The 21,254-nt window shown below is 43.5% G+C and overlaps 1 protein-coding gene across 4 annotated transcripts in view; it reads left to right on the top strand.

The window, feature by feature from the left end:
- The window catches only part of septin9a (septin 9a), a 114,558-nt gene that overhangs the window by 29,362 nt on the left and 63,942 nt on the right, over positions 1-21,254 (top strand). Inside the window, exon 1 of one of the 4 annotated variants that reach the window (XM_015945758.3) lies at positions 5,391-5,538. The exons of 2 other annotated variants lie outside the window; for them this stretch is intronic. In XM_015945758.3, the coding sequence (XP_015801244.3) occupies positions 5,517-5,538 (22 nt within the window). In that variant the 5' untranslated portion in view covers positions 5,391-5,516. Of the gene's footprint in view, positions 1-5,390; positions 5,539-19,334; positions 19,601-21,254 lie in introns of those variants that run through there. One more of the 4 variants, XM_015945754.3, reaches the window with a different exon arrangement.

Raw genomic sequence — 21,254 nt, 5'->3', positions numbered from 1 at the left:
ATAGCTGCGCAAATGATTTAAAATTGCCTCCTTCAAGAAGTTGGTGTAGGTTGGTGAGTCTAAACTTTGCCCATGCCCTGAAGCCCATGTCAAATTTAGAGGGAGTAACGTCGTTCATATGATCATTATTAGTAAGAGCTGATTTTTTTTGGCAACCCAAATGCAGACTGTATTGTCCTCCAAATTTTCAGTGTGGTTTTTGTCCAATCACTCATTGTTTGAATGCTGTAAAGCAAGCTGTATACAAACTACTGCCAGCTGCGCCCTCTCTGTTGGACTTTGGTACTGCATGTTACTTCCGCGATTTAGATCCGTGGCTTATCATGAAAGATCCGGGGCTTCAGCCCAAGTAGCCGGGCCTAACGCCACCCCTGGTGTAGACATTAACCATAAATCTGTTTGTGACTGGGAACTCCTGCTAGAATTGGACCATGTATATTGTGTAGCATCAGGGTTCATATATCTCCACACATCTGTAAGATGGTAATTTGCACTCAAGAATTCAGTAGGTTTGAAACTTGTTGATGTAAACCTTGGGGGAAGCTGGTCCACAATATCGTCTGAAACATCATTAAAGTCACCACCAATAATTACAATGGGGTTATTGTATTTTGCTTTCAAAAAGTCCAACTTTAAAGAAAATTCCTGAAAAACAGTTCTCGCCTGAGATTAATTATTTGGGCCATAAACTTTTCCAAATATAAAATGTTGGTTATCTAATTTCACAGCCAACATAAGCCAGCGACCTTCGTTTGACACTACAAACTGCAGTATGTCACCACAAAATCTATTTAACAGAATTGCCATGCCAGCAGAGTGATTTGAGCCATGAGAAAAAAATATGGAATCCCCCCATTGTGACTTCCAAAACTTTTCGTCATCCTTGCATGAATGAGTCTCTTGCAGAAAAACGAAGTCTGTTTTGCAGTTCCTACAAAATGTGAAAATTGCCTTTCTTTTTGTGATTTCCCGGAGACCCCTAACATTAAGTGAACAAACATTTAGTGTCTTAAAACTAAAACTTGTCACATTTGAACAAATTGCTGATGTCAATAACATTCAAAACACAGAAAAAAAAGAATAGTACTTAACGAACCTTTATCCTTAACTGCAAGTACCCATTGGCTTTATGTGCATTTTTAAACCTTTTTCAAGTATTAACTGAAAATAATTTTACCATCATCCATCGTTACACAGCTTTAAATCTACGTCTAGTGAGTGACCTTTTTCCCTTCTATGTAAACACGAGCGCCTCTGAAAACATCTTATAGCACATCCAGTCTGGCAGACCTCAGACCTTCATCATAGGCCACTTACACACTAGTATCAGCTAACACTCCTCTCCGCTCGGTCCCGCCCGCCGCAGCCCAGCTGCGTTTGTTCCACATGGCCATAGGAATGCGGACGTGATTAAGTACATGGGCGGTCTGTGGTCTGTGATGTCATGAGCTCATCTCCGAGAACATGGGTGGGGCAAGAGTGCGAAGAAGTCTGTGGTGTCTCCATTATTAAACAAAAGTGGCCTGCAGTCTTGCTTTGGGAGACTCTCTGACTGATATTGCATCCTGCTTTGCTGTGTCTGGCAGCACTGTGTGTGTGTGTGTGTGTGTGTGTGTGTGTGTGTGTGTGTGTGTGTGTGTGTGTGTGTGTGTGTGTGTGTGTGTGTGTGTGTGTGTGTGTGTGTGTGTGTGTGTGTGTGTGTGTGTGTCCTCACAGCAGTGAGAGACAGCGAAAAACAGCTTCAGTCAGAGGCTTGTTAACCTTACAGCAGACCAGCAGGCTGATCCTGTCCGGTTGCGCTCGGGAAAATTCAAGGCTACCTAAATGAGAAAACTCCCAACCTGGTCCAGGCTGAGTGGAGCTGATGCTAGTGTGTAAGTGACAATAGTCAGCAGGGTGGGTCACTGATGCATATAATGGAGTCGTTAATGTAGGATTAAATTACAGACACTAGTAGCTGTGCAGCCTTGCTTCTTCTCTTTAAATATTGTTTTAATTATTGTCCTTAAGGGCACATTTTAGCCCTTAAGGGCTAAAATATGCTTTTAGAAGTGATTGACCTGCCAGCCAAACTTGCAAGAATGATCAAACTTAAAGTGACGATGTGTATTTTCCCTGGCGATAGGGGGCAGTCCATAAATAAATCATTGCACGTTAGCAGTATTTTTATATCGAGTAAGACCTTACCAACGGATGGCCATTAGGGACAAAATTCCCTGGGAGTGCAACCTCCAGCAAAATGACAAGCACATCAGACTCCCTTTCATCACTGGCAAATGAGTGAAGAGGTAAATGTGTAAAACAACAATATTTATGAACGCTAACTGTTTGTTACAAATCAGTAAATGCATTTTGTCCTCACGGGCTCCCATAGAGGAAACATGGCATCGCCCAGAGACTCAATGTCAAGGCACCTGGCCTCGCAAGGTGCCTTGCTTATGAGGACACTGTCCTTCCTTGGTCAAAAAAAAAAACAGTTAAATGGAACAGACTTGCATCACATGAACGCGGCTTCCACAGCGGTCATGTAACGTCACGTGACACGGCAGGTAAATTGTGTAAATATTAATTAAATTAAATATGTAAGCAAGTTACTACCTGCTAGCCACCGAGGCTGCAACTACTAAGAAACTAACCAACCATAGCTAACTTCTTTGGATCTAAAAAAACGTTTCAGATATCAGTCCGATAGCTACAATTAGTTGACCTAAATTTTAACTTGAAATTTTCCCCATAAGTAGCTGCAGGCTTCCGATCCGCCATCCTTTTGAAAATGCCATGGTGTATTCTGGGAAATTTTTTACCAAGGCTAGGCCACAAAACACCTCCCGTGTATCCTTGCTCAGCTAGCTAAACGGCTAACAAATGGAGAACAGACACCTTGGTAGAACGTGAACATTGGAACACGCCTCGGCAGTTCCTGATGACGTATCCTAGGCAACCGAGGTGGGACCAAGACATCAAGGTGAGGTTTCTTGGCACTGAGAAACACCCATAGACCCACAGACATACGTGGACACTCCATGGACTGGCGCTGCCTATTGGAGCTGCCGTAGTGGCTGGCCACCATTTCAGATGGGTTACCATTTGCCCCCAGTGTATTCATTTCTACCGAGGAAGGTTCTTACTCAACTAAAAAATAATTATAAACAAAATAATTATAACTAAAATTAAATATAAAAACCCCTTCAGGTAGGCTAGAAAATTCACTAGTAATCCAATGTGATCTGTTTTAATAGGACGCCGGTTATTGTAACCATAGGCTGCACAAAAACAGGCACGATTACCCACTCTGCATTGACTTTGGAGAGTGACGAGACCCATCCAATATGGCGGCGATGCTCCTCCCCTTCCGGTTAGCTCATGTGTCCTCGGAAGAACGAAAAAAATGAATGCAGGTCAATGGGGCTAAAAACGTTATTTTCTAATCTGCATTACCTTACACCCTGGATCACACACATGTTGTACTGCAATTGAAATGAAAAGTAATGGTGGGTGTTTCGACCATGCCAGTCACGTACTTTGAGATTTATCAGCTTGTAAAAGTTTGTAATTAGCATGACTACACACCAGAAATCATATGTGACGTCACCACATAATCTCCTCTCTCCAAAGTAGCTGCTATTACCAAATGACCAGATTTATGGTGGTTCTTTCCTCCTGCAGGAAGTTTGCTGAACTTACAGCTATTTTCCCTCAGTTTTCTCAATGTCTGGTTCGATGACGTCACTTTCGTGAAGCGCATTTGTAGTCTGGGACTTATTTTCACACAAAACCTAAAAAAGCGTTACCCCCTGTTCGAAAATAAGCGACTTCTTGGTGTCAAAATGTGTCTTTAAAATTCACGGACATCATATGTGAATTAGCGGAATTAAAAAATAGCGTATTTAGCCCCATTGACTTGCATTCATTTTTTCGTTCTTCAGAGGACCCATGGTGTGGGAGTAGATGGGCGTGACTTAAGCTCCCTATGGGGCATCTACGTAATCATGGCTATGCTTAGAACTGCTCTCATGTAGTTTAGACTCGATTTTTATGGTTACATGTTACAAAGCTGTCGATGTTTTTCAACAACTGGGCATCATTTAATTCAATTTCAACAACATGTTGATGGATATTTCCAGAGATTAACGGAAAAAACTGCACATTGTTACTTTAAACTAAATTACACTAAAAGTGCAATTTTCTTTGAGAGCATAAGTGACCTCAAGCATTAGTGCTTAAGAAGAAGAAACTTGATTTATTTTTTCTGTTGACCTCTCCCAATGAGCCTGAGATCAATGGACTCAGTGGTCTCCTTTAAAAAGCAGCTGAAAATTCACCAGTTTAAGCCGGCTTTAGTGTGAACTTCGTCACCACCCTCTCCTTATTCTGCTCTTTTTACCTTTTCTGCTCCACTGATTTCCCTCTTTTCCTATTCATTTTCTCCCTCTCTTTCCTTACATTTGTAATCACAATATTTTAATTCATTTTTTGAAAAAATTTTCACATTTTAATTTTTTGTTTTTGTGAAGCGCCTTGTGATTTTTATCTTGAGAGGCGCTAAATAAATGATTGTTTTCTTTCTTTCTTACGTTCATTAGGTGTGTTGTAGTTTCGTATTATGACCATGTGGGAGCACTGATGTACACATTTTTCTTCTATGAATCAACTTAATCCAAACTGGGTATCCCGTCGAAACAGAATCATCTTGAATCCTAAATGTTAAAACCAAATTTACAATGAATTGAAAACAGTTCCACATAAAAATGAACTAAACCCACTAATGACAGCTCAGAGAGGGTCACTGGGTTGGTGGGTGTTGCACAAGACGGCAGACTGACATGTCAGAGTGTGTTTGAGCTCTCTATCAGAGCTCAGACGCTTGCCATGTGACCTATGACCTCCGGCGCAGTGTGACGGACGTGCCAACAGTCAGAGGTCATCTGAGTTTCCTGAACACACATTTCAGAGCGAGAACTGGTGATTCACGCACAGTTTTCTCTGCAGTGTTTTTGCCTATTTTCCCTTCAGTATCATCTTAGCAGGTTATCATCTTTCCAACGCTGCTCCGTATCCATTTCATGGTGAGGAAACAGGGACATTCCTTAGGTCCCGCACCACTTTGACAGGACTGTAAGTGATTCGAGAAACGTAGAGGGTTTCACGTCCTGCAGGTTGTTTTCTCGTCCATGTCACATGGCGGCAGAGCTAATGGTTTCTATTTTCAACACACAATGCAGCTTCAGTCTCTGGGTCTGATCCTTAGAAAAAGAGAGGAGGGGGAAGGAGAAAGAAAAGGCAATGAATGCAACATATGATCAGCACATGGGGAATGTCGTAATTCTGAATTCATTAGCAGGACACACTGAAGGAATCAGGAGGGAGGGAGGGCAGGAAGGAGAGGAGCTGAGGGAGGGAAGGAGCGAGGGAGCGACTGACGGGAGTAGAGGGAAGTCTAAAAAAAGGCAGAGAGGGGGGAGAGAGAGAGTGGAGTCAAAGGAACACTACATGTGGCTTTTGGGAGCGATCCTGTCATGGAGGGGGACAGATTCTCAGGTAAGACGACCTCTCAGCTGAGAGCGGCTCGGCGCCGGTTTGAGCAGCTTTTAGCTGTGATCCAGTGACTTTTTGCACACGTCTGTCCTCCCTCTGTGGTATTTTCCACTTGCTCATTCTGTCTGTTTGCTGACTGCCTGTTTTCTTTGGGGTTTGGAGCTCTGGAGCGTTCTCTTCTTGTGCTTTTCTTTTACCCATCCTGTACTGGTTTTTATTACCATGTCTTCACAGCCAAATGATTTTGGAGTCACAGTTGCTTTAATCCTCATGACTCCTGTCTTGTTTGTCCTGTTAGGCTTTCTGACTTTCTACAGAAATCATATAAAGCCTCATGTCTCCATTTCTTCTTCCATCTCACAGTTTTTTGCAGTGAAAACAGGGAGGAGCGTTGTACTACTTTTGTCCCTTGTGACATCGTCTGTCCCTGTAGTTACCAGGATAGAGGGAGAGACACGTCAGTCCAACCCTGTCCATATGTTGCTCATAATCCCTTGTGAGTTTGCGTTTAGGCCTATATGTCGATGGTCTAGGCCTGTGAGTGTGTGCCGTACGTTGTGTTAAAGTCACCAGAGAGGTAGAACGGCCTCCTCCTCCTCCTCCTGGCCTCGTACGTGTGACGCCTGCAGCACCTGAGTGAATGTGACCTGTCGTCTCCAGGTGCTTCCTCCAGAAGGCTGCAGAACACCAACAGGACCGGCTTTAAGCGTGTGTCTGTTATAGTTAGTCAAGAATGCGAGTTTTGAACAATGTGACGTGTTATTGTGCTTTTTGCACACAAGCAATAACTTAGCTGTAATCTACCATCAAAAGGCCTTGGAAGTTATCTTTTGGGATTTCAGACTGAAGACTCGTTGCAGGCATTCAAAGCTCCCCACTCCTCGTCTTCCTCTGCTGCTGCTGCCTATTTGAGTCCTGGGATTGTTGGGGCAACAATCCTGGAACAGGATTCCCACCAGCCCCTCTGGTGGGATCCCAAGGCGTTCCCAGAGATGTAATCCCACCAGTGTGTCCTGAAGCGGCCATGGGGTCTCCTGACTACCTCAGCTGGGTCCTCGTGATGTTAAGGTGCAGCTCCTCTTACATTCCTCTGGAGGAAACTCCCTCCAACAGCCTGTTTTCATGATCTTGTCCATTTAGTTTACCTGGAAAGTTTGTAATCCACCTTTTACTATTGAAAAAAGTCATTAAATGACTCCTTCAATCTCCCTTTTCCTGCAGATTCAGATATTTAATTCATAAAAGTTATGCATAAAGGTTTTGATTGAACGTTTTACATTTAGGACCCTGTCTCATGGACACAGTTACATATCATTGATTTGATGTTTTGGTTTTTATCAGGACAGTTCCAGGAACAGGACTGGTTCAGAGTCTGCGGACGGAGCTGTAGTAACGCAGGATGGGTAGACGTGTTTGTTAACAGTAGAAGGTGTTATCCAGGACACGGCACTGTGAGAGAGAATCTGTCCGCCCTCACAAATTAAACACTTTTTCAGTTCATTTTTTAAATTAGAATTTTCTATATGACTATTGACCTGTGAGCTTAATGTGGATCTTTCATATTTTCTTGTAGAAAAATATTCATTTTGATTTTTTTAAATTATTTTTGATGAATATGTGGAAACATGATTCTCGTGTCATTATCACACAGAAGAGTAACATGGCTCTGTTCTTTAACAAGGCCAGTAGTATTTTTACTCTGTGACAATCAAAACTTTATTGTTAATTTGGGTTAATTTGAGTTGAGTTGATTATCTGGACTTGTAGGAATGAATAATGCCTCTCTCTCCAGCCTGCATCTTTTCATTTCCTGTGCTTTTTAAACTAATGAATCAAGAGTGGGTGTGTGTGATTTATGGAAACTCTGCATGAGTTTGTGAACCGTGCATAAAGGGACCGACGTGTCTCGTTAATTCCAGTCCCAGTGAGGTCAGCTGATGTAGTCGGGTAGACCAAATTAGAGTAACAGACTTGATGAATGTTCTGGCTCATGGATTTTACAGCTGCTGGAAGTCTGTTTTTCTGGTTTTTGGAGCTGTCTAAATAAATTCTTGAAGTTTAGTTCAGCAATGCACTTTTTCACCACTGGGTGGAGATGGTGAGTTGAGCTGGGGCAGTGCGGACCCTTGTGATGCAAGCATCTCTTGAGTCAGCTCAGAGATTTTAAATGGCGAGTCGTTGTGCCCAATATCCAACTGGAGTTGAACAGAGCTGTTAGCTGGTGGAAAGACAGGGAAGAGGTTGTCAGCCTATCAGGAGCCTTCTCTCATGCTGCACAGCTGCTCTCAGTATTTAACAAACCGTTATACCCCATGCTTGACTGTGCACACACACTCGCACATGCAGCATGTGTGTCACCAACCATGCAAATACATTCACCAAACAGCTGACAGATATGCCATTGTTTGTGTGTGTGTGTGTGTGTGTGTGTGTGTGTGTGTGTGTGTGTGTGTGTGTGTGTGTGTGTGTGTGTGTGTGTGTGTGTGTGTGCGTGTGTGTGTGTGTGTGTGTGTGTGCGCGCGCGCCAATGTTTCCAACAGCTGCTACATCTGATTAAAGCTGGTGAAGCCTGGCCTGCCTGCCTGGCTGGCTGGGTGGGTGCTGATGTTTAACATTTGGTTACAGGCAGCTGCTGTCGCCACAGCTGTGCTTCCACTTCAGACGAAGCTACTCAGACATGTGCTCTCTGAGGCCAGAGGATGAGCGTTAAACTCAATGTGTTTGCTGATAGAATGATAATGAGAAGCTACGGTACAGTGCCCTGAGAAAGATAGTTTTCTTTTCTTCCCCTTGTAGATCAGCAAACACATTTCAAAATCAGAAATATTGGCAGTAAATAAAAGTAAAACTCTTTTAACAGAAACAACTCATACCACCAGTCAGACATGGTGGTGGTAGTGTGATGGTCTGGGGCTGCTTTGCTGCCTAAGGACCTGGATCAAATTCAATTCAAAAATACTTTATTAATACTTTATTAATCCCAGGGGGAAATTCAATTGCTTGCTGTAACTGATTGAACTATGAATTATGCTCTCTAGGAGAACATTCTTTGACCCTAAACAGGCTGTTCATGCAGTGAAATGCAGTGCTGGTTAATGCAGTAAAACCCTCCAATGTAAAGAAAAGTAGGACAAAATTTGTCCACAGCCATGAGATTGACTCATCAGATGTAAGAATGACATCATGTGGTCAAATGTAGGTACTGCAGTCCAAGTATCAAAACAAACAGCAACTGTTGCCAGTTATAGATCTGCACCAGAATATGCTGGTGCAGACATGGTCCTAGTGTCCGTTAATAAAAAGGAAAGTGCAGCTTATCTTTTCAGTCTGGGTTTATGTTTTCACACTTTTATCTGAATGCTGAAATGTCTCCTCAGCCTTCATTAGTTTCTACAGGAGTGGTTCATCACTAAATCAAACAGATCAGCTGTGTTCACGATCTAAAACATCCTGTAAACATGCTGGAAGCGGACTGCAGCGCCAGGCATGTCAGCTTCATTTCATTAAGTCCAACAGGGACCATACCTGCACTCTGAAGTTGCAGGTGCGGTATTCTGGCCACAAAGGGTGGTGTGGTCTGAGTGACATTTCATTAACCCTGTAAAGCCTGACAGATCCATGTCACTTAAAAAGGGATGCTATGCAGTTTTGACTTGCTTTTAGCACCCCATAGTGTCTGCTCGTAAAACCAAAAGTGAAACGTATCTCCTCGTTGTGCGTTTGTCCTATAAGCACTTTAATATTATACCGAAATGTCTCCCCAGCCTTCATTAGTTTCTGCAGGAGCGGTTCATCATAAATAAACCCTGTAAAGGGTCATTTTAGCACATACTGGCTCGATAAAATGATTTAAAGATATGAAAAAGTTGCAGAGAAAGTCTTTAAAAAGGAGAAAAAAATGATAGCCCTCCAGCCGGCTGGGAAGAAAATCTGTTTCTGTGAAACCTTCCTTCAAACACCATTGATACATAAGACTGTTTAGTGACTGTAAAGTTGTTACTTACTTCATCTTTATTAACTTTTTTCACTTCTTTGAAAAGACTGTTGGAGATCCTTTCTGGGGGGATTCATCTGCAAGTCCTTCCCAAGTTTAGCTAAAAGCTGCACTGTCCTGAAAGCCAAATACTTCTCCTGTGAGACTAACACGGGCCTTCTCTCATTAGTCAAGCTAACTTTGCTCTCTGTTTCTCACACAGCAGACTCCTCTTCCTCATTCCACTTTTCTATTAAAACACACCGGCTGAGTGTCACCTCACAACCCCCCTCCCTTTTTTAAAGACATCTTCTTTTTCCTTTTGTGCCTGGGGAGGCAACTGGCACACCTTTTCCCACGTTATGTTTTTTTTTTCTTTTTCTTTTGTTATTCAACCCCCGTGAAGCTCTGAGCAAAGCACAGCTGCTCATTAGGAGGGTTGCTGGTAAACTCCTAAAAAAGAAAAGCATCGGCAAATGAGCACACACGATCAGTTTATCACCAAGCCTGAGATTTTACCTCCTCCAGATGGGCTCTTTAGTACAGCCTGAATCATGGCTGAGATGTCCCCTTCGAGGGAAGCTAACAAAGCTGTGGTTGTTGTAGGGCAAACGTAGCAGGAAGATGGAGTTTCCCTGTAGCTATAGTGGTCATCCTGAAAAGACAGTGCGTGTTAAAGTTTGAGGCATTGCTTGGTTTAAAATAATTATCATTATTAAATGAATTCGAACAACCCTTTTATGTGTAAATAATTTTAAACCCTTAATTTGAAAATTTCAAATAGTTTTGACTGGATCGAGCTAACGGCTCCAGACATTCTGAAACTTCAAAATCTGACTTACGTTTATTTTCGTACCTAAACGCGTCACAGCTTAATTTCTACGGTACAAATACAATTTCTGACATTTTTTTTTCTGATCTGTTACATCCATAGACTGTATATATAATGGACAAACCCTGCGAGTCGTCACCCATAGGTTTCCAAAGAGCTGAACTGAAGCCTAGTAGGCGTTCTCACCAATGCCATCTTGGTCGCATCACGCGTCTCGCCACTCCAGGGAAATACAAAACGGAGATGAGAGCAGGGCTGTGAGGGTGATCAACAACACCCATCAAACCCTGAGCCGATGTAGCCGTGAGCTAGCTGAGCTAATCCAAAGCTGACAGAGGTTGGCGGTTTTTATTAAAATAAACACGGTTGAGTGCTGCCCTCTGCCTTCTATGTATGCCTTCTATATAAGCGCCTCGTGATTTTTATCTTGAGAGGCGCTATAGAAATTATACTTTCTTCTTCTTCTTCTAGGCTGTAACACTGTTAGCGTGAGGCTGAGGCCAATGCCTTCCCTGGAGCAAGCAGGAGGCAAGCCACTAGCATTAGCACAACGGCTCATCTGCTGTTTGTAAATCAAAAGGACACACCCCTAAGTATTTATAATTTTAAGCTAAGCGGATGAGTGACAAAAAAGTTCACCCCCTCAGAGTTGTCATGATGGTGTAACGGAATTGAAGTGATGTAACTATCTAGAGTTGTATTTTAATACACTGTAAGTAGATCACTTTATTATAATCAGAAGAATAGGTTGTTTTTATCATCAGGGAGTTCATTTAAACACTCTGTATTGACTTTGAGACAAGAAAAGAGAGAGAGTTGGGATCGTTTGAGAATCTTTAATTTCTTAATTATAAATTCTTAAACAATCTACCAGGACTAATTCTGTGATGGATGAAAATGGATTTGGATGTTGTGTTGGTGCGTGTGTGTGTGTGTGTGTGGTTGGTTCAGACTCCTTAGGCTGACGTCATTGAATCTGGTAGTCTTTGTTATGACTAGATATCACGAGGCTTATAAAGTGATGACATGAGCCGCTATTTTGCCGTGTACGTACCCAGTGGGGGGCCTCCCAGGTAGATCAGGAAATGCCAGGTCCAAGAACCTCGGATGTGTACTGGAGCTGTCGAAGCAGCGGTCGCAGCACGTCAAAGCCCATCTGAAGGGTCGACCCCGGTACCAATCGGCAGCGTCAGCAGGTGCTCTTATTTTGAAAGGATGTCATCTGGTTGTGAAATGACGAAAATCTCCAACTTCACAGTTCTTAGTTTAAAGAAGAAAACACATCTGGCCAGGCTGTGCTTTTCTTTGGGATGACAGTGAATAGAACTGAAGTCAAAATGGAACTGAGCTTAAAATGGCGTTGCCTTGTTTTATATCTCTGAATTGTTGATAAGTTTTAGTAAAGCGGATTGGATACTTTAAGTCAACAAGCCAGATTCTCCTGCGGCAGCCGAAAGCTCTGATTGGTTGGAACAATGTGTCATGCGTTTCTATGGAGATGAGGATCAGTCTGTCTGTGCAGTAGTCCTGTTTTCATTAAACACAAATCATGACATCTTTATTCCACAGATCATTCACTTGATTAATTATTGATCAACATATGTTTTCATAACCTTACAATGGTAAACTTAAAATGGTTTCGTGAACCAGGCTGTAAACATGGTTATTTCTGCTGTGTATTTGACTTTTCTAACATGGAAGTCAGTAGGAAGTTGCTCTTTTCTAGAGTCAGCCACTAGTGGATGAGTGGAGAACTGCAATATTTTGCCACTTCAGCGTTGGTTTCACTTTCGGCAGGCGGAGTTTGGCTCTTGCTATCATCACTTTTGCTAAGGGTTAGATCCCGCCAAAGTCACTTCTAGTTTTCAAGTTGGTAAGAGATTAAAAAACAAAAAAACTCTTTTTGAGATAAGTCTATGGGTCAACACTTTACCAAATTTAAAATAGAAATCAGCCCTCCAAACCAGAATCTTTGCATCTTTATTTACATTGAAAACGTTTTCCCTTCTCTTGGGACAAAGAGCCCAATGGTGGAGTTTATATAATCTATTTCCGTCATTTTATTCCTTCACTTCTGCATCTTGGCATCCACACAAATTAAACATTTGCCTACTAGATATTCATCAACTGGAAAAGGCTGTTTGCTCCTCTCAAAAAGAACTGATGACAAATATAATTTGTTGCCGAGGCCTAACCCTGAAACAACTGCCAAGTTGCTCTGGCATCTGTTTATAGACTATCATCCTGCCCTCCTTTCCTCCTCTCGTTTTTCAGCTCCTATAAGAGCAGCAGCCGCTTTGGGATGGAGGTAGGGCTCGAGGTTTCTTTAAGCAGCAGGCGGCTGTCTCCGTCTCTCATCTGTTTGCTGCGGGGACACTCGATACCTGCAGCTGTCTATACATTATCATACAATAAAGCAGGATTTCCATTCAGCGGAAAGGATTTCTGCCCTCTGACATTTACATTCTTGTCACACTTGATCTGTAAGAACATCATTTATTCAGTATGAAAGTCATGTGTTTCTGAAGCTTTTCATACTATTGTCTAGTGTTACCATATTCAAAGATTTTACAGACACAGGTCTTTTAGGGAGGACTGCACAGTGGCGCAGTGGTTAGTGCTGCTGCCGTGCAGCAAGAACGTCCTGGGTTCTCATCCTGACCTGCAGTCTTTCTACATGGAGTTTGCTGGTTCTCCCTGTGCATGCATGGGTTCTCTCTAGGTACTCTGGCTTCCTCCCATAGTCCAAAATCATGACTGTCAGGTTAAATGGTTTGTCTAAATTATCCTTAGGTGTGTGTGCATGCATGGTTGTTTTTATTGTGTGTCTCTGTGTTGCCCTGCGATGGACTGGCAGCCTGTCTAGGGTGTACCCTGCCTGTTTGCCCGTTGACTGCTGGAGATAGGCACCAGCCCCCTGCAACCCTGCGCGGACGAGTGGGTTCAGGTGGATGGATGGGATATTTAGTGCATCTGCAAACAGATAAAAACTGTAATGTGAAAGCATGAACTATGAATGAAGGAAGCTTCTGCGTGGTGGCTGTAGTTGTGACAGCAGGTTGAATTAGCACTCCCTGGGCCTGATGGGGCTTGCTGAGAAATGCAGACGAGTACAACATTGTGCATTAGATTGGTCTGCAGAAGCTCCGGTTGAGCTGAGGAACAGGGTGAGATGAGTAGTCAGTTGTAAGCGGTGGATGGAGACATCCAGTAACAGGGTGTGTGTGTGTGTGTGTGTGTGTGTGTGTGTGTGTGTGTGTGTGTGTGTGTGTGTGTGTGTGTGTGTGTGTGTGTGAGTGTGTGTGAGTGTGTGTGTGTGTGTCTGTGTGTGTGTCTGTGTGTCTGTGTGTGTGTGTGTGTGTGTGTGTGTGTCTGTGTCTGTGTGTCTGTGTGTGTGTGTGTGTGTGTGTGTGTGTGTGTGTGTGTGTGTGTGTGTGTGTGTGTGTGTGATGGAATCTTGCACATGTGTGCCAGGCAGGATGTGGTTTGAGGGTGCGTCCGGATCAGGATTCTGTTCGTGTTTTCATCTTCATCTATTTCCAGATTGTATTACTGTACGGTGATACCACCACCAACAACACTGTTGCCCATAGCAACAGGCTTGAGTATCATTACAATGCTGACCTCTGCTGGAGGAAGGGAAACATTTTAAGGCTTTTCCAGGTGAACAGCAACAGATTTTTCTTTTTTTATTTGAGGGGTTAAGAGATAGGGCTGACCTTAATCTCAGATTGCACACTCAAAGATTAAATCCTATTCTTCTACAAAATCAGCGTGTCAGCATTTGTACTCTGTGTATTCATGATCGCCAAGCATGCCTACATCAGCACAGACTACTACTTCTGTGTAAGAAGCACATTAGCAGCGAGTGTTTGAGAGGAAAGATTTCTGTTAGACGTGTGACAGCTACTACTGGCGCGATTAATTCACTTAAATCCAAATCACTTTCCATGCTGTCTTTATTTATTTCTATTACCTCTCAAAGCAAGTCTCCCAGGAATGCTTTTATTTTGAAAGGATTGCATTTTTGTTGGCTGAAAGAAGCAAAAATTATCTCTTTTATCTCTGCACACACAAACTCAGCAGTTACAGTGTTAATGTTTATGGCTGTCACTAATGAATGCCTTGAAGGCCTTTAGCAGTCTGTTTTCACTACATGAAAGCGCACTACTTAGTTATTTACAGATTTATTTGTAAAAACAGCTGTTGAGACACCCCTTATCTAAAACTCCATCTGCAAGGTACACGAAAGAAAATTATACTTCACACTGTATATATTACACATATCTATCATATTCTTATGCTGTATTATATTCTACCAATGTATCAAATCACACTGGATCATATTGTGTTGTATTGTATCTTAATGCATTGAGTGGTACTCAAATACAAATCTTTGGTGAAAGAGCCGCAGACTGGGGGATGGATGGTCATCAGGCCAGGTCTATTTTTCTGTTTTCTGAGTGATTTCTGATTTGTGCAGGTCTAATTAGGACTGGATGTAAATAATATAGCATGTGGTCTGGATTTGCCCTATAGTCAGCCTGTTGAGTACCCCGATTTTATGGCAAAATTGTTTGTATCGTATCCCAGGTCATGCTGAATTGTATCTTATCCTTTCCTTTCCACTGGACACAAAAGCATTGTGAAACAGCCACGAAACATACTTAGCGGCCCGGCCGTTACAGTTGACAGGTTCCTATCCACTGGCTGCAAGGCGTCACGTTTTAAACGCGTCTCAGAAGCACGAGAACGCGTTGCTCACATTTCCAGTCTATTTTTTATGCACAACGTTCCCAGAACACATCAAACTATCTAGACCGTTTTAAACATTGCCACCGGTCCCTCCGACCACCACCAGCAGGCAAGGGGGGTTAAGTTTCTTGCCCAAGGACACAACAACAGCGACAGACTGAGCGGGGTCATAAAAGTCAAAAGCAGATTTTTCCGTTGTTTAATTAGTAAAAAAAAAATAACTTACGTAATTTCCTGTGAAACCACCATAGCTGAGGTAACCAAAACAGAAAATAAATCACAGACATTTTTAGATACACGCAGCTGTCTTTCTTCTTACTTCTTATCTTGTGAACTGCTGAAAATCATTTGCGGTGTTGTGTTTCTCCCATGATTTTGTGACGCTTTTGCTCCTGTTTTGCATCTGAACTGGTTGGAAGGGAACTCGCAGGTAAAGTGCCTCTATTACGTTACGCACCGCTTACACGTCTGGTGGGAAGGAGGAGTAGATGTATGATGTTACATGATGAGGCTACACAAGCGCCCTGTCCTGGCCAGGTGTGCCCCGTTTCTACTATGCAGCTCAACTCGGCTCGACTTCACATGGTTTGGATCGTAATTCCAACTGAGGAATGGCTGTATTGGTGGGCTTGTCTTAGTGCTTAGTGGGATGGAGCGACCTGCAAGAGCGATGCGATATGTACCTGATGCCAAAACACAACACAAGATTATTGGTGGTGTTCTGCTCAGCCAGTGGCTTTTTGTCAGACTCTAAACTCAGAGATGGCCGTGGGTAGTCAGGGCAGTGAGACAGTAGGTGGAAAACTCTGGAGCAACCAGTGACTCCGACCCCTAGCCAATCAGTGATTGACAGTCTCTGACATCACATTTTTGTCCCAGCTAAGTATGCTTGGTACCACATTGAGGCAGGTACTGGAAAAGAGACACCCACCACAGGTCCATTACTAATGGAAATGGTTTGAAACTGTGCAGAGACAAGTGGAGCCGTGCTGAGCGGGTACTGGTGGAAACGGCTCAATATTGTGTGTAATTATTTCACTGAATCCACATTGATGCAGCACAATAACATATTTTACACCTTCCAGAGCAAATACAGGCAAAATATGATCAAATATTACCATTGGCATTATGGAGATGTCATTTTTTAACACACACACACACACACACACACACACACACACACACACACACACACACACACACACACACACACACACACACATTCTTGACTTCCCACACACAGACAACCTCTCTCTCTCTCTCTCTCTCTCTCTCTCTCTCTCTCTCTCTCTCTCTCTCTCCCACTCACACACACACACAGAGACAATATTGAACATTTGAACAGAGAAAAGGCGGCTGAGATGGTAGCAGATTCCCAGCCTGAATTAGCCTTCCAGTTCGTTCCTGAACTTCATAACCACTCAACTAGCAGGTAGCAGTTGGCATTTTGGTTGCCCTGGCATCTCCATTGAGTGGTTTTAAAGTTGGAATGGTCCTGGTTTTGAAGACTTAATCCATCTGAAAACCCACTCCGGTACTAGCTTTGGTTTAACAAGCAGTCCGTGAAATTGTGACCACATGCTGGCTCAGTTTTTGAGAGCTCCTGAAGATAACATCCAACCATTTCTGCTGATTGTTGAAGAAGACTGAACAGGGATCCTGTTCCTATTGCAAACAAAATAAATTTTGGGTTCTAGGCATTATTTAAAGCAGCTAGATGGGGTATTTCTCTTATCCGATGGCACCATCTAGTGGCTGACAAGCATATCACACATGAAGTCTGTTGATCAGTTTAATTAAGATGGCGACTTCAAGTTTGTTGTTTATGAGTGTGCTTCTGTAGCTGACAAACAGAGCTAAAACACGTTGTGCTACAAGTATTATTCTCATGTCATGTTGTGTTTTCATATATTTATATTTTGGAGACTTACTTGTCCGTGAAAAGTTCATCAACTCTGCATCAGCTGAGGTACTTCCTTAAATGTGAAGCTGGTTAGCGGTAGTCTAACACTACTGGTTAGTTCTGGTTGGTTTCCTATTGCACAGAACTCTGTGGGGCAGGGGCGTGATTAGCAAAAAAAAGTAAATAAAAAGACGTATTGCTTACATTATATCACAGTACAATCACTTTTATGGGTTTCTGAAAAAATCATACATCATTTCTGAAAGGAGAAAACTTTGGAAAGATGTAAAGTGCAGATTAGGTAAGAATAAATGTGGTCAATGGCCTGTATTTGACATAGTGCCTTCTAGAGTCCTGGAACCCCCCAAGGCGCTTTACAACACAATTGTTTTCACCCATTCACACACACACATTCAGACACTGGTGGGGATGAGCTACATTGTAGCCACAGCTGCCCTGGGGTGCACTGACAGAGGCGAGGCTGCTGAGCACTGGCGCCAGCGGTCCCTCCGACCACCACCAGCAGGCAAGAGAGGTTGTCCAAGGACACGACGACAGCGACAAACTGAGCAGGGCAGGCCAAGCACTTTACTCCTGTGCCACCGTTGCCCCACATCAAAGCTAAACTCCCTGCTAGCTACACAGAGAGATGTTTACAGTCCAGGGGAGGAGGGATCTGATCTGGACTAGAGACTCCCTGGATGAGAAGGAGTGGGTCGTGATGACGCAACCACAACCCCATCCAGCTGTCTGCAGCCGCTGGGCAGACCAACAGAGGATTTGCACCTGAGACAGACAAGTGCATGTGTGAAGCCAAAAATCGTTTTTGTGGTGTTTTTCACGAGGAAATAACATTAAAACATGGTCAAAAGCTCCCAAAAGTGGATTTAGCATGATATAAGACATTTACCTTTCAACTTCTCTTCTGCAGCGATGCATTCCAAAGGTTTGCACGCTCAGGAGTGAGAGTTCACCACGGCGTACGCCAACACCCCACCCCCGGCCTGCAGACTCTTTCACCTATGTGGCGCGTTAAGATTTTTAGTCAAGTGCCTCTTTTATTTGGTGTCATTCTGATGGTCTTTGTTTTTTTTTGTTTTGGATTAAGGCTGTAGCTTTTGAATTTTGGTTAGTGCCTGGACAAGCCAGCTGCTTCCAGCCGCCTGTCAAAAGATGCTCCCTCTGCCCTCTGCCATCAGTTCCATGTTCACTAATGTGGATATGCACATGCTGTCAATAATACACACCTATAAAAACTAATTTGTTTTCTTTTACAGAAATTCACCAGATTTTGCAAAACAGTGTCTAAGCTTTCAGGATGTTAGTGACAGACTCACCAGAACATGTGAGCTGAGTGGGAGACTCACGGTGTCTTTGTCCATGTCTATAACAGGAACTTTTCTTAGTTGGAAGGCAGGTGAGCTCACCGACATCCTCCGAGCTGGAAAAATGCAAAATCTTGTGATTTATTTAATGAGAACATATAAATGTTTGCCAGCTAACATCTCCAGCGCTATGTTACACCGTACTGGACTTCACTGTACATCACATCACCTCCTCTTGGATCTTCCTGAGACGTGTAACGACTGAATGGTTGCCCCAGGCGGTGATACCGATCTCAGTCACACTGCTGTGTAACTCCAGCTCCCGCAGAAAGTATCATTTAGGAGTAATAATGCACATTACTGTTGAGAAATATTTTAAAGTCACGAGCGCTTGTGCATCACACGTTTGACCAGAGGTGCTTCTAGTAAACAAGCTGGAAAAGCAGCTGGTAGTCGCGCTGCATTCTTCACATAGATTCATTGACAAACACACAAACACAGATACAGACATCCCCCAACTCTCACCTCCACACACACACACACACACACACTGACCAACACCCATGTTTGCCCTTCCCCCTCCACCCCCCCACACACAGACACTCATTCATGTGGTCGTTAAGTCATTAGGCTACTTATTTATTGATGTCTGACTCCAGAGTAACTGAGCATGTCTGACGATACGTTTAGTGACCACATTAGTCCAGAGTCAGCTTCTAGATCTGCTTTTGAGCGCGATGAAGAGGTCAAGTCTTCATCACAGTGATCATACTTGATGTTTACGTGCTAAACGGGCTTTAAAAACACACTCTTCATCGTGGGATTGCTCCTACAGGAAGTGTGTTGCCACGATCAAAAATGACTAGTTTTATTCAGAAAGCAGCCCAAGAGGAGGGCTGCAGGAAGGGAGGGAGAAAATGGGGGGGAGGGAATTTTGAGAGGGAAAGAGTAAAAGAGGGAGGAGGGTGGTGTTGGTGGGTGTCATTGCTGCCTCATTCCAGGCTCTGGAAGTTGAGAAGAGAAGAGAAAATAAGTTGCTGCTTTGAGAAAGAGAGGAGAGGCAGGGAGAGACCGAGCGGCTCGACTCCTTCCTCCACAGGCTCCTAATTTGGGATTTGTTTAAAATCAGGACTGCAGCTCAGGAAGACTTTTCCTTGCCGGGGAAAGGGAACACTTCTCCCTCTCTGTGATACTTGACACACACAAACATTCCCTCCCCAACATGTCTGATTCCACTGTCAACGCTCACTTGGAGGGGATCATATCAGACTTTGAAGGTCAGTTTCTTTCTCTTGGTTGCTTTTCCCGTACTCCGTGTCAGTTTGTGCAAACGAGGCGTTCTTTAACCCTGCCATGAGGACACCATAGATAGTTTCCACATGTTTGAAGCTGAACGGATCTGGAAAAATGAAGAGAGTGAAGGGTTTGTTGACGTCTGCTGTGAGGTGTGGTGTTGTTAAAGGGAAATTGTGCATAAAGTGGTGCTTTTTAGTGGTGTTGGACTATTTCTGAGTGTGTGTTTACTTTTGAGTTGGTTGTGGAGGACAGAAACTCTTGTATACAGAAATGCTTAATGAGTATTTAAGTGAATGTACAGATGTGAACACCTGGACCACCTCCCCCACTCTTCCATCTTCTCCTCTATTTCATCTTCACAGATTCCCCCTGTCATCCCTCTCCCTCCCACCCCTCTTCCCTCCTGGCAGTGCTTCCACTTTTCCTCTCTCAGCGCCTCGTCCGTCCACAGCCCTCTCGGCTTGCCTGGTGGATGGGAGAGGGCGGGGCGACGGGTTTGACAGGCTGACACCTCTGTCCTAACCTGTCTTTCTGTCTCACCGTCTGTCTCTCACAAACATATAGCCATTAGAGCGCATCCGCACTTGTCCAGAGCTGCAGCTCTGTCAACACCCGCTTGCCTCCAGTATGAACGTGGAACCTCTCGGGGTCTTTTCTTGCCTCTGCATCTGTAAACCTCTGGCTCACACGGTGCAGCAGAGCAGAACGATCAGTAGTGTTCAGGAAGGAAAAGGCGAAGAAGTTTGCTTCTGGCTGGAAGTCATGCTTTCAGACGCTCCTCGCTCATGTGCATCAGCAGAATAATGGACCACTGTTTTGTGTGTTTGTGTTTGTGTGTGTGTGTGTGTGTGTTCCTCCTGGCTGACTGTGTAATCATCCCTGTTAGAAATCAGAAACCTTAAAGCTGCAATAGCAAATTTACAAAACAAGCCAAGTATATTAACGCAAACGTGGTCATGGAACACTCACCCCTCCCCTTAGGCGTCCTCCCTGGTCGTATGCGGAACCGGAAGCTCACGTTGCCAGAGGAAACGAGATAGCGCTAAACACCAGTCGCTGTTTTCTATTTACAAACATCTTTTGTTGTCCGTAATTCAAATAGTGATTTTCTTTGGGACTCTGGTAGTTTGTCCTATAGTTGAAGCGGCAGCAGCCGGCTGTTTCTCCTGCTTTGATGTCATTGGGTGGAGAACCTCTCACACCAGCGGTGTTCTGTTACTACATCTGTGTGTGCACGAATGGAAGACCCAGGGAAGTGTGGCGGTTTGGTGAGACCGACAACCAGATGGTCCAATGGGTGCTTTTTAGACACGAGAGAACCACTTTATTAGTCTTTTCACTTTTTTTATCTCCACAATTTATATAAAGCTATAATGTGTTAGAATGTTAAAAGACATGAAAAAAAAAAAAGCTATAGCTGGTTTAAAGGCCCCATGGGTGAAATCCATTGAAATCATGAAAAAATGCAACTCTTTAGCGCCACGCAGTTCAGAGAACGTATTGCAGCTACGGTGGCTCACTCATGAGTTTGATTGTACAATCAATTTCCACCCTGTCTAGCCTAACCCACACAAAGATTAAAACAAGCTACCCGACCTCTTTAAAAAGCATTTATAATTATGACTGTTTTATCAA

This window comes from Nothobranchius furzeri, chromosome 12 (assembly GCF_043380555.1).
Source record: "Nothobranchius furzeri strain GRZ-AD chromosome 12, NfurGRZ-RIMD1, whole genome shotgun sequence".
NCBI classification, from domain to species: Eukaryota; Metazoa; Chordata; class Actinopteri; order Cyprinodontiformes; family Nothobranchiidae; genus Nothobranchius; species Nothobranchius furzeri.
The sequence above is the reverse complement of the archived record's forward strand: the minus strand, read 5'-3'. Positions and strand labels throughout refer to the sequence as shown.